The sequence below is a fragment of the Corvus brachyrhynchos genome, unplaced genomic scaffold, assembly GCF_000691975.1.
Source record: "Corvus brachyrhynchos isolate BGI_N302 unplaced genomic scaffold, ASM69197v1 scaffold66, whole genome shotgun sequence".
Lineage (NCBI taxonomy): Eukaryota > Metazoa > Chordata > Aves > Passeriformes > Corvidae > Corvus > Corvus brachyrhynchos.
This window is the reverse complement of record NW_008238440.1, coordinates 3,922,334-3,933,956: the sequence shown is the minus strand read 5'-3', so window position 1 is coordinate 3,933,956 and position 11,623 is coordinate 3,922,334. Positions and strand designations below refer to the sequence as shown.

The 11,623-nt window shown below is 38.3% G+C and overlaps 1 protein-coding gene across 4 annotated transcripts in view; it reads left to right on the top strand.

Moving 5' to 3' along the window:
• LSM14A (LSM14A, mRNA processing body assembly factor) overlaps nucleotides 1-11,237 on the top strand; it is an 18,615-nt gene extending 7,378 nt beyond the window's left edge. Inside the window, exons 2-10 of one of the 4 annotated variants that reach the window (XM_017736580.1) lie at nucleotides 473-636; nucleotides 1,841-1,973; nucleotides 2,950-3,069; nucleotides 4,863-5,039; nucleotides 5,351-5,413; nucleotides 6,001-6,180; nucleotides 7,638-7,809; nucleotides 8,655-8,883; nucleotides 9,926-11,237. In XM_017736580.1, coding sequence (XP_017592069.1) covers nucleotides 473-636; nucleotides 1,841-1,973; nucleotides 2,950-3,069; nucleotides 4,863-5,039; nucleotides 5,351-5,413; nucleotides 6,001-6,180; nucleotides 7,638-7,809; nucleotides 8,655-8,883; nucleotides 9,926-9,949 — 1,262 coding nt within the window. In that variant the 3' untranslated portion in view covers nucleotides 9,950-11,237. Of the gene's footprint in view, nucleotides 1-472; nucleotides 637-1,840; nucleotides 1,974-2,946; nucleotides 3,070-4,862; nucleotides 5,040-5,350; nucleotides 5,414-6,000; nucleotides 6,181-7,637; nucleotides 7,810-8,654; nucleotides 8,884-9,925 lie in introns of all 4 variants that reach the window. The other 3 variants (XM_008635504.2, XM_017736582.1, XM_017736581.1) reach the window with 3 other exon arrangements.
• The last annotated feature ends 386 nt before the right edge of the window (nucleotides 11,238-11,623 follow it).

Below are 11,623 nucleotides of genomic sequence, written 5' to 3'. Positions count from 1 at the left end.
CTGCTGTTTTATTAAATCTTGTATATATTAAGAAATTCACATTTGATAATTTTTAATACTCTAGATTCTAGTAGTATTAGCATATTTTTTCCTGTTTTGCAAGTACAGAATGTGAAATATGTAAACTCATGTATTCTTTGATTCATAGAATTGACTTGCCAGCCAAAAAACCCTGCATTGCTGCTTCCCCTTACCCTCACAAAACAATTGAAAATATTCAACATGTAATTGATAGCATAAGTGATGTCTCAGTCTTTCAGCTTGGTTTTTAACTCAGATTTTTAAGATAAAATTACTTGTTTGTCTGAGGAGAGTTGATAATGATAAAGAATATGGTGCCTATTTAATAAGGGTTTTTTTCTCAATGAAATTTTATTCTCTTTATTTAAAGCTGTTGGTCTCTGCAGTATATTGAAACCCTTTTGTTGAATGTGGGGTGTTTCATTCTTTTTCTGCCTTCCCAACTTTGCAGTTCGCTCCTTTGGTACAGAAGACAGACCAACGGATAGACCCATCCCACCTCGCGATGAAGTCTTCGAGTATATTATATTCCGTGGCAGTGACATTAAAGACCTGACTGTCTGTGAGCCACCAAAACCTCAGTGCTCCTTGCCACAGGACCCTGCTATTGTTCAGGTAAGTCAAAACAGAGTTTTAAATAATTGTTGCTGAAGAGGTAACTTGCTAGCTTAAGTACTCTCTAGCTGAGTATTTAAAATTTAAAATGTTTATCACTGTAAAGTTCACAATCCAATGTAAAGAACTCTGGAAGAATTTTCTCCCTTCACGGTCTTTAACTGTGAAAATGAAAGTTGAAATCTAACTCTAGCACAGTGCACTACAAACCAAAGCTGCTCTTTTTTCAGAAACCACTAATAACATTTTGTAGGTCTTGATGCCTTTTTTGAAAGGGACTTGGCTTAGGAGGACAGATAGTTCTTGGGAAGATTAGACTTGGTATAAATCAAACAGAATAGATGGTGAAATATCTCCAGATCATTAGTGGGGTTTTTTTGCCTGTTTGTTTTATTTTTGTTCTAATGTTCAACATTTTTTGCTAACTTTGACTTTAAAGTGTTTCAGCTAGCTATGTGTTTTTAAATAGTCTTCATACTATAAGGCATTTATTCGAAAAGCGAATACTTGGTTTCTGAAGGGAAAGCAGCTTAAACTTGAAGGCTTCAGATTTAGTTAGTCTGTCATTTTGTAGTAAATGGACTGACAGAAATAGTTTTCTCAGAAATTTGTTGCCTTTTCAGTTGTGCTTATGGGGTATCTTAAAACCATCCCTGAGAGCAAGAGAAAAAACTCTTGCTTCAAATGGAGATTGATAATTCCATGTAATATGATTCTACTGCTTTATCTGTTCTGTAGGAGAAAATTCTTGATACTTCCTTATGAGGTGTCCTTGCAATTCTCCAAGGACTTTTATTAAACTTGGTGCAACTCCTTCTGTCAGTTGTAGTCAAGAGTGGTGAAGTTGCATTACTGTGAATCCCAATAACAGTGATAACCTCAGCCTCCTCCAGTATGTTTGGGTGTCTTATTGTACCTGTGGGGTTTGAAACTTCAAGGAAAAAGGACATTTTCCAGATTTGCCAGCAAAGCTTGTGTGTGTGTGTTTGACAAGAGAGTCCAGTGTCTGAGGTTGTTGGGAAAAGGTTTCAAAATTTTGTGGTACTGTTTCTACAGGTCTGTGATGGTGGAAGGGTAAAAGTGCTTTCTAAGCTGTACATACTTGTGAAAATGTTTAGAGTTTCTACATTTCTTGCCAACAGAACTATTTCCTAATTTTTTGTAAATACAGTTTTTGCTAGTGTGTTGTGTGTTTTGTCTTCAGTCTTCACTAGGATCTTCGACTACATCTTCATTCCAGTCTGTGGGGTCCTATGGTCCTTTTGGCAGGATGCCTGCGTACAGTCAGTTCAGCCCGAGCCCACTGGTGGGGCAGCAGTTCGGCGCTGTTGGAGTTGGTAGGTTCACTCTGATTATCCAGTGTTTTCCTGTGAGTGAAGCTGTGTGTGCACAGACAGTAATCACTGCTTAGAATTTCATCAGTGTCTTATCCTAAGGCAGATTCAAAGTCTTCCTTCTCTGTTAGTCCTTCAGTTCAGCTCCAAAGTAGAGAGTTTTTCATAGTCTTTGCATCTTAAATCAAACTAATTATGATTGAGAACTAAACACCGATCACAGAGGGACCACTGTTCATTATATTTCACAAGTGGTAGAGGCAGCCCCTCCAGGGAAGCCCCATAGCTGTACTGTTGGGCACCAGATGCTGTGTGCATTAACTAAGGATTTGGATTATTCAGCAGCTATGTGCCAGCACAGTCCTCCAGCTGTTCGTGGGGAGTTGGCGAGGTGGGAAATACGTGCTTGAAGTATTTGTGAGTTGCATGGGCTAGTTGCTCCTTTATACTCCACATTCTCTCTGAGACTCACCAACCAGCTTTCCTTCCTCCCTGAGAGTTTATTTCACAGTTTAGTTTTTTCATGGGAACTTACGTTCTCGTAACTGTTATAGCAGCGGTGTTACTCTTGGTACTGAAAATATTAGCCATGCAAAAAGAAGGCTGTAGAATTGGCTGTAATTTGATATCAATTAATAAGATGTGGCAGTCATATTTTTGCTGAAAGGATCTTGAATGGAAGTATATACCAGTAACATGTATGGCTCCATAAGATGACTGTGTTTTGTTAATACTTGTGATACTGAAGTTGGAAGTGGTCTTATGTTTTTCGTTTTAGATTAAAAGATAGAGATATTAGTCTTACCAACTTATGTGCATACATATGTTAGTTCAGACTAAAAGTGTACGGGAAGGGCAGACTTATGTGTACTCTAGAATAACTGCCTAATAAAGCTTTGCTAATCATTTAGTGCTAGTTCAAAAAAAAAAAAAAAAGTCTAAACCAGATTTTACAGCTATATTATTTCTTTCAAAGCAGGAGGTTCTTTAACATCTTTTGGAACAGACTCGTCGGCCAGTGCTAGCATGTCCCAAAGCACTGCAGTTGGGTCTGCATTTACAACAGATGCAAGATCACTAAAAACACAGATGTCTCAAGGTAAAATCTTTTTTAGTAACTTTGATCTTTTTTTGACCAGTTGTGTGTCCCTGTGACTTTGATGGTCAGCAGAAATGCCAACGAAACAGCTGAATTCTCTCATGAAAACACTTGGTATTAAACCCAGGAAACGCTGAGAGGCTTTGTGTTTGCTCTTTAAATGTGTTTTCTCTACATCTTGTAGTGCTGCAGGTAGTAACACGTTGTTACCCTTAAAGCATCTGTATTGAGAAGTAGGACTTTAATTAAGTGAAATAATGTTAGCAAATAGGTGCATGTGGAAATTTAGTATTTAGTTTTATTGATAACATGACAGAACTGAAGATACTTCATGCTGATTGAAATGTGAAGTCCTTCAGCTTACAATTTTAAAATCTTTATTCCTAACTGTAGTGTCTCTGTTCATGTATAGTTACATAGATGATATTAACAGCAGACCTGATTTCCTGTACAGATGGTGATATGACTTTTAAGTCAGCTTAATGGTAACAGGAAGTGTATGGATAGTTTATGTAATATTAGAAAAAAGGAGATTCTGGATGAATTTGAATGGCAACGAAAAAAGAAATTAAACATTTGAGCATCTTCACCCTCATCCTTCATGCAAATGTTGTTAACATTGCTCCTTAAAAACCCAAACCCCATTATTTCTTGCTCTTGCACTCTTCGTTGCTGGAAAAGTGTGTGCCGCGATACATTCCTAATGCTATTTTTAAAGTATGCAGTCATGTTAAAAGGCAAAACACTTAAAGCAAACAGATTTTTTCCCTAAATTCCAGTTGAGATTTGTGTACCCATTAGGAATATTTGTAGGACAAGTTGGGTGGGTTGCCAGAAATAGGTTCTACTTTGTTGGATTAATTCAAGGGGGGAAAAGTATGCTGATAAATTATCTGTTGAAATAGTAGTTTGGTTTTCTGTAGTTAAAACCTGTATGATTCGTGGACATGGATGGATATGTATGATGTATGCTCCAGGTGAGCATACATTCTGCCACATTTCCTTTGGGACACCAACAGGTTTTTTTTCTGTGTGTTTGCTTTTAAAAATATTTTTCATCTTTGTAGATTGCAAGTGTGGTATGGTTGGATTTATTGTTTTGTTTCGTTTAGTTTATGGTTTTTTGTGGTTTTGGTTTATGTTTGGTTTTCCTTTTGTTAGTTTTGTCACGGGATAGAACCTTGTTCTTCTACTTATTGGGACTTGAGTCTTATTCTAATTTCTTAGTAGATTTACCTATTTGATGTTGTAAACTTGTCTGGCTGGATCAGTGGCTCTGTTCTGAACATGCTTCTGACTCCTGCCACTGGGTGAGCAGTGCTGTGTGGGGCAGCTTCCACAGCTCCTTCCCTGCAGGGAGCCCGGCCCCAGCCACCGCTGTTCCCTGCATGGGCAGGGATCCTGCAGCAGTACCTGAACAGCATCACAACTGCCTTTGGGAGCAGCCTCTTCCCAGTTGGCATCCCAGGGAGGCAGAAGGAGCATTTTTACCTCAAATCAATGCAAAACTTTCATTCCACAGCTAAATGCACATCATTAGTGGGTTGGTGGGGATTGGGTGTCCTTCCCATTTTTTTCTTTTAGACTGGGGGAAGGGGTGTTGCTAAATATCCTTCATTCTGAATCAGTGGATCTGATGGTGCAGAATTTTTTTTTTTTTTTTTTTCGGACACAGCTGTCTTGACTGCTAAGGCAGATAAACCTGTCAGTCTAGATTGGTTGAGACCAGTAACTCACCTTTGTAGATGAGAAATAACCCTTTGGGCTTTGGTTTTGTTTTATTTTTTCCCCAGGTCGTTCAAGCCCTCCGATGGACCATTTGAGAAGGAGCCCCACCATGGAACAAGCTGTACAAACAGCTTCAGCCCACCTGCCCACTCCAGCACCAGTTGGGAGGAGGAGTCCTGTACAAACCAGACCTTTGGTGTCTGCAAACCAAAAATCCTTGGAGAACCAAGAGCACAGACGAGGTAGCTTTGCATAATTTTCATACAGCTTATTTCTTTCCGTACACATACAAAGTGCTCTTTTAAAGGGTAATACATAGGAATTTTCCTGCTGTCTGTTACTGGTAGGCTTGCCAGCAGAGACCTGGATTAGATACATATTTCTTTTTAAATTTAAACATATATTCTAAATTATTTTTTTTTCTTTTATGATTTAAACATGTGGTTTACTTTTACAGGTTTGGATTTTTTTAAAAATCTGAACTATATATACAAAAGTATGATCAAAAATACCTAATTGGATAAACAAATCATGTTTTTATTTCCAACTTTAGCTGAAGCACACAAGGTTTCAAGATCAGAAAATGAACTCAGAAATGAAAACAAACGACAAATTGGTAAATCATGTTTTGAGAAATAGCTATCATTGCTTTCAGACCAATAAGTTTTTTTTAAATTTGCTAAAATACATAAATTCTTTCACACTTTGCTTCTAGAGGGTAACAGCTTTGCATTGAGCCAGAAGAATACAAGCAAATGAAGACAACATTAAAGAGAAAAACCTCTTCTTGTTGCTTTATATTAAGCAATCAATTGAAGTAAAAATGTAAATCAAGGAGTATTCAGGGATTTATAAACATAATAGCATGAAATAAAAGCCTTTCTAAAAAAATATTTGACTGAAAAGCCATTAATATTCTAACTCTTCTTCCAAAAGTTTTTAATGACTTCTAGAGAGTCTTTTAACACACAAATTTAGTACTATTATGCTTTGTGTGTCACTGCCATTGTTACTGTGAATTTACAAATTTCAAGCTGCTCTGATGGGACTTTAAACAACATGCATTCTCTTCCTGCACTTCTGAAGTCCCTACCTGTTACCCCAGGAATTAGAAAGTGAACCAAAAAAAACAAACACCCTCCACCACCCTCAGAGAAAAGCCAATCCACAAAGCAAAACCAGACGGAATTTCCCTCTTTTCAGTTCCAGGTGCACCTGCAGCACGGAGAGGCCGTGGAGGTCACAGAGGGGGCCGAGGAAGATTTGGTATTAGGAGGGATGGTCCGATGAAGTTTGAGAAGGACTTTGACTTTGAAAGTGCAAATGCGCAATTCAACAAGGAGGAAATTGATAGAGAATTTCATAATAAACTTAAATTAAAAGGTAAACCAATTTTTGCTTTAGACTTGAGCATGGAAAAACTGTATCTTGCTGTGTTGAGCCTACCTTGGAGAACTACTCTTAAAAAGCGTATAGTATTAAGTCTTGTTTGGAGTCATTAAAAAATAAATTTAAAAACCAATTAATAAGTAAACTAGGATCATATGTGAATTAAATACTTGGGCCAGTGTTAGAGTATTTAACGAATTTTAACTAGCAAATATCATCTGTCAAGTGCCAACAAGTCTTAAAAATGCAGAGTACTTGACCAGAAGTCCCAATAATGTTTGTTACTTTAAAGTTCTGGAAAGGATGCAATAAAAGAAAATCCATGTTTTAGGTTTTCAATTATTAAACCAAAATTATAATGTCAATTATAGACCAAAAGCAAAGGAGTTTGGGATCAGAACTTCACTGTAGTATGCAGGAGAGTTTGTTTGAAAGTTTCTAGCATTTCCTTGCTTTTATCCTTTTCCAAAGGAACACAGGAGTAGTTAGAAACCGTGCTGCCAGCACTTGTTTTCTAGCAGGCTTCTGTTTTGATTACCTCATTCTCTTGTGACCAGCCACCTGTTTGTTACACTGCTGCTACTATTTTTGGACAAAATTGTTGCAGGTTAATATAGTGAGTTCCCTATTCCAGTGAATGATTGGCTGAAAGGTGGGAAACAAAAGGTAGGAATAAATGGTCAGATTTCAGTGTAGAGTAAAAACACCAGTTGAGTACCGTAAGATCTGTCCTGTGATGCTTGCCTGTTTTTCTGGATCATTTTTCAAGGAGCTGATGGTTTGCTGTTGATACTGGTTTTTTCCGAATAGTAAAGGGAAAGCTAACCATCAACAGCTATAGAAATGTTTGTGAGTGTGGTAATTCTTGTGTGTGGTGTGGAAAGGTTGAGCTGGTTATCTGAAGTTTATGCACAGGATCATGAGATTTAAACTGTAAACATTTAGAAATGAGGTTTGAAAATAGTAATAGCTGCTGGTGTTGAACTGTCAGCTTTGTTTTCAGTACTACTGTTTCAAAACAGTAAGTTGAACTTGAGGCATTATTAGGAAATAAATAGATCATAAAGTCAGGTTGCTGGCCCTACATCTCAAAGGAGATAACAGCAAAGCCAGAAGACAAAGGAGAAGGACAACGGGGATGAGCAAAACCATGGGATGGCTTTTAGGAGAATTGACTCAATGAGGCTCTTAAGCCCGGGAAGGAGGTAGCTAAGAGGGGAAAAAATAGATGGCTATCACATGCATTCTGCCACAGGGTTTTTTGTTAACAAAACCCACAGGAAGCATAGAAACCTCCAGACAGAAGCAGCGAAACATCCTAATTTACATGTCAAATTATTTGACTTCCACATTAAATTATTTTTTGTAGCATTCAATATAGTTTGTCTCTGACTGGGAATAAGTTAACAGTGCTGCCTTTTTTAGGCTTCTGTTTACTTTTTATTTTCCAGAAGATAAACTTGAGAAACCAGAGAAGCCTGTAAATGGAGAAGACAAAGGTGACTCAGGTGTTGATACCCAAAACAGCGAAGGGAATGCTGATGAGGAAGATCCACTTGGACCCAATTGCTATTATGACAAAACCAAATCCTTCTTTGATAACATTTCCTGTGATGACAATAGGTATGGCCTGCAAGGAGAAGTGTGTTAGTCTGATGAATGCATGTTTATATCATAAGGTACTGTCAGTGTTACTCATTACAATCAACTCTGAATCAAAGGGGATTAGAGCTTACCTCCACATGCAGCAGGCAAAAATAAAACAAGGATACGAAGCACAAAATTTCTTTGTGGGCAAGTGCAATATGTTCATAGGAAGCTATCTTAAGATGTTGTAGAGCCATACTTTTAGAACTTAATGCACAGGCCCTAGAATCTCCTTTTCAGATTTACTAAAGTGTGGGGGGGGTTTGTTTGTTTTGCTTTGCTCCTAAATTAACACTTTAGTTAAATCAATTATGACCCTGCTTTGGTAATGGTTTCTAAGCAGATTATATAACTGTCTCAGCCAGTAGTGTTGTTCGAATGGGCAGATAGCGTTTCAGGAAAATTAAAGCTTATCTTTTGCTGCTGCCTTTTTATTAGACACGATGATGTGGATTGCTGACCTATTTTGACTTGCGGGAGGGGGAGGGGGAGTTGTTTGTTGTACTCGCAGCCAGATAAAATAACATCTGTAACTGTGAACTGTTTCTTGCTTTAAATGATGCTGTGTGCAGAGAATACTGAGTGTGCTCTTCAATATGGCAAACTCTTAGAGCATTATTAATATCTAATTAATGACTCTGTAACATGTTCCTTCTTGATGAGTCCAGTCAACGGTGGCAGACACCTAGGTTCTTGCAGAAGCAATACTGTGGAGATTTACAATATGGTTAATGTATCATTTTTCATCTCATGGGCTTTCTGGCGCCTCTCTCTTCCTTCCCAAGTGTTTCACAGCAATCCATGTTCATTCTGTGCGGCAGGGAGCGGAGACCCACCTGGGCCGAGGAGCGGCGGCTGAACGCCGAGACCTTCGGCATCCCCCTGCGCCCCAACCGTGGCCGCAGCGGCTACAGGGGCAGGGGCATCATCGGCTTCCGAGGGGGCAGAGGACGGGGGGGCGGCAGAGGCGGCTTCACCGCCCCCCGTGGCTTCCGCGGTGGCTTCAGAGGAGGCCGTGGAGGCAGGGAGTTCGCTGACTTTGAATATAGGGTAAAGCATGCTTCATGTTACTGTGACCCAGTGCGCTGCTCTTAGAAAGGAGTGGTTACAAATCTCTTGCTTTTAGATCTGATGTGGAACTAGAATTTCTTGAATAGTATTTTGCAGGGGCTGGGAGCTACTTTACTGAAAGTCCATTAATGCTGAGATTTTAGTTACGTAGCATCAATTTACTATCAACAGCAACCAAAAATAAAAGTTGCCTTTTGTCACGTGCCCTGAGTAGCTACTCGATAGCTGATACTAGGGAGTAAAAGAAAAAGAAGGGGAAAAAAAGTGTTAGAAATGTAAATTGCAAGCACTTTTCTAAGCAATATTGTAAAATGTAAAGAAGGAAAGGGAGTAATTTAACTTGCTTCCAGTGTGCAACAAACTTTTGAATTCTTTGCGAATTGGTTGGCACAAAGCCTGTAGACTGCTGTTCTGGTTAGAATCAGTAACAAAGACAGCTGTCCAGATTGGTTCAGGTAAACTAGGCTTTTAGAGTTCTGACTGGGACAGAATAACAACTTCTGGTAGTTTACTACATGAGCAGTTAAGAGTTTTGCAAACAAGAGTCTCTGATTTCTGATAGAAGTTTTAATTTTTTTTAATTAAAAAGGGGTTTCATCACAGCAGATTTCTCTCTGTTGTGAGACAGATACCTCAGCTGTTCCTTGATTAGTTTGCAACAGTTAGTCCTGTGATCTAAAGAAACTTTGGGTAGCTGAACATGAATGGAAATGAGGGATTGCAGGTTAGCAATTTGAATTTCTGAACAAAAGTTTTGCTGCCTTCCAGACAAGTAGGAGGTAGTGTAAGGGCTGAGCATTTGTGCTGTGCTTGTAGTCGGAGTGATGAGCTGCTCCACTTAGTGCCAGGCTGAGCGGGTTTGACCAGACGCCAACCTGATCACCTTGGGAGGTCTCCTTTCTGCTGCAGGACATGGGCAATAGCCAGCACAGCACAACTGCTCCCAGGGCTGTTGCCCAGATTAGTCTGTGGGGTTTGTTTTGCAACATGAATTTTAACATTGTACTTTTGTTCCCTCTAGAAAGACAACAAAGTTGCTGCGTAGTCTACAAGAAAGCTGAAACCAGGTGAACGTCTAGATCTTCGTGAATCAGAGAGTTAGTTTTGATCTCTGCAAAGAATGAAGTTAATTTGCTGTATACTTGTCACCAGCACTGGGATTTAACTATTTAATTTCAAAGGGGTGTAATGCAGTTACTTTTGAGAAATGGCCATCTTTGAAGACAGTGAGCATTAAATATATTTGAGACAGAAGGATAAGTAATTTCTTATGTATAGTTAATTATAAGCAGTACTTCGATGGAGTTTAAGTATTTTTTCATCACTGAAAGGATTTTTCTTATTACTAAACTGTATTTGATAGTTGCTTCAAGTTGTAAGGACAATTGTATGCAGAAGGCCGTCGATACTGTGAGTGTTTTGACCCACCGAAGGTTGTTTTTTGGAAATCCTGTAAAATCCCTTTTGAGGTAGTTGTTCTTGTATCAACTAGGGTGCTGGACAGTAGAAAACTTGCTTTGTCAGTCAGATATGTACACACAGTAAATACTGTTTCTTAGGCAAAGGAAAGTTTTTATATAGTTGTAAAATTCCATTATATCCCATTGCCAAAGAAACATTACAAACTTTGTATAGCTGTATAAAAAGCAACTAATTTTTTAAAGAATAAACATTTTTAAGTCGGTAAACATACTGTTATTGCAGAAGTTGATATGCTGAAGATCACTGAATTAGTTGGGGTTTTTTCTTTAGCAGCTTTTCAAGCTTAAATGTTTGATTTTATATTTGGACTATAATGAAGATATTCTTCCATTACACAAAACTGGATACACGCTTCACTGCTCTTGCAAGAATTTGATTTTGTAGTTTCTGGCATATCACAGGATTTGACCAAATTAAGGTGATATTTTCAGAAAAAAGAAAAGGAATTTTCATATGTCAAGATTTGCAATTAATTTTACTTAGTGAGAAATATTAACTTTTTTTAATAATGGACCAGGCACATGAGTTGGTGATTCTCCTGGAATGCCTGGGATGCAGGTCTGTGTCCATTTGTCAATTCTTGAAACGTTAACTTTGTTGTAATACCTGTAGACATGAGCAATTCAAAGAATTCTTAGTGTTTGAAGTTGTTTGCATTTTGATAGACCGTAGCTTGGAGACATTGAGACTCTGGTTCTAAGACCACAAAGTCACAAATGACAGTACGGACTTTTTGCCAATTCTGGATAACTAGTTGCAACTTTCTGATATGCTGAAATAGAAACCTGGTCATTTGTGTCTGTGTATGTATATGAAGGCCACAGGAATAAAGGGATCCAAAGATTACATCACTTTGATCTAATTTGCTGATTTATTTTTTTTACTTAAAAATGTTCAGTGGTGATAAAGACGTGAAAAACTGCACTGTTGAAAAATTGGAATATTTAAAAGTGGTTGATAGAATCTTAATTTTATAACTTTTGTATAGCACTACAAGGAAGTATTTTGTAATTGGTTTCCTTATTAAGGTCAAGTATTTGACAGCTGTAGAAGTTAGATAATATTGTTTAGTAATGTTTTTGCATGTTTAACAACTGCCTTTTGGGATCCACAAGTCATGATTCTGAACACCTGTTGAGATTTTTGACCGTAGAGGCAAGTGCTGTCCTGTTGCAATAACTCTTTACTGTCTGAGGTGTTCCAGCTGTAAATACCTGGGCCGGGAGCCGCGGGCGGA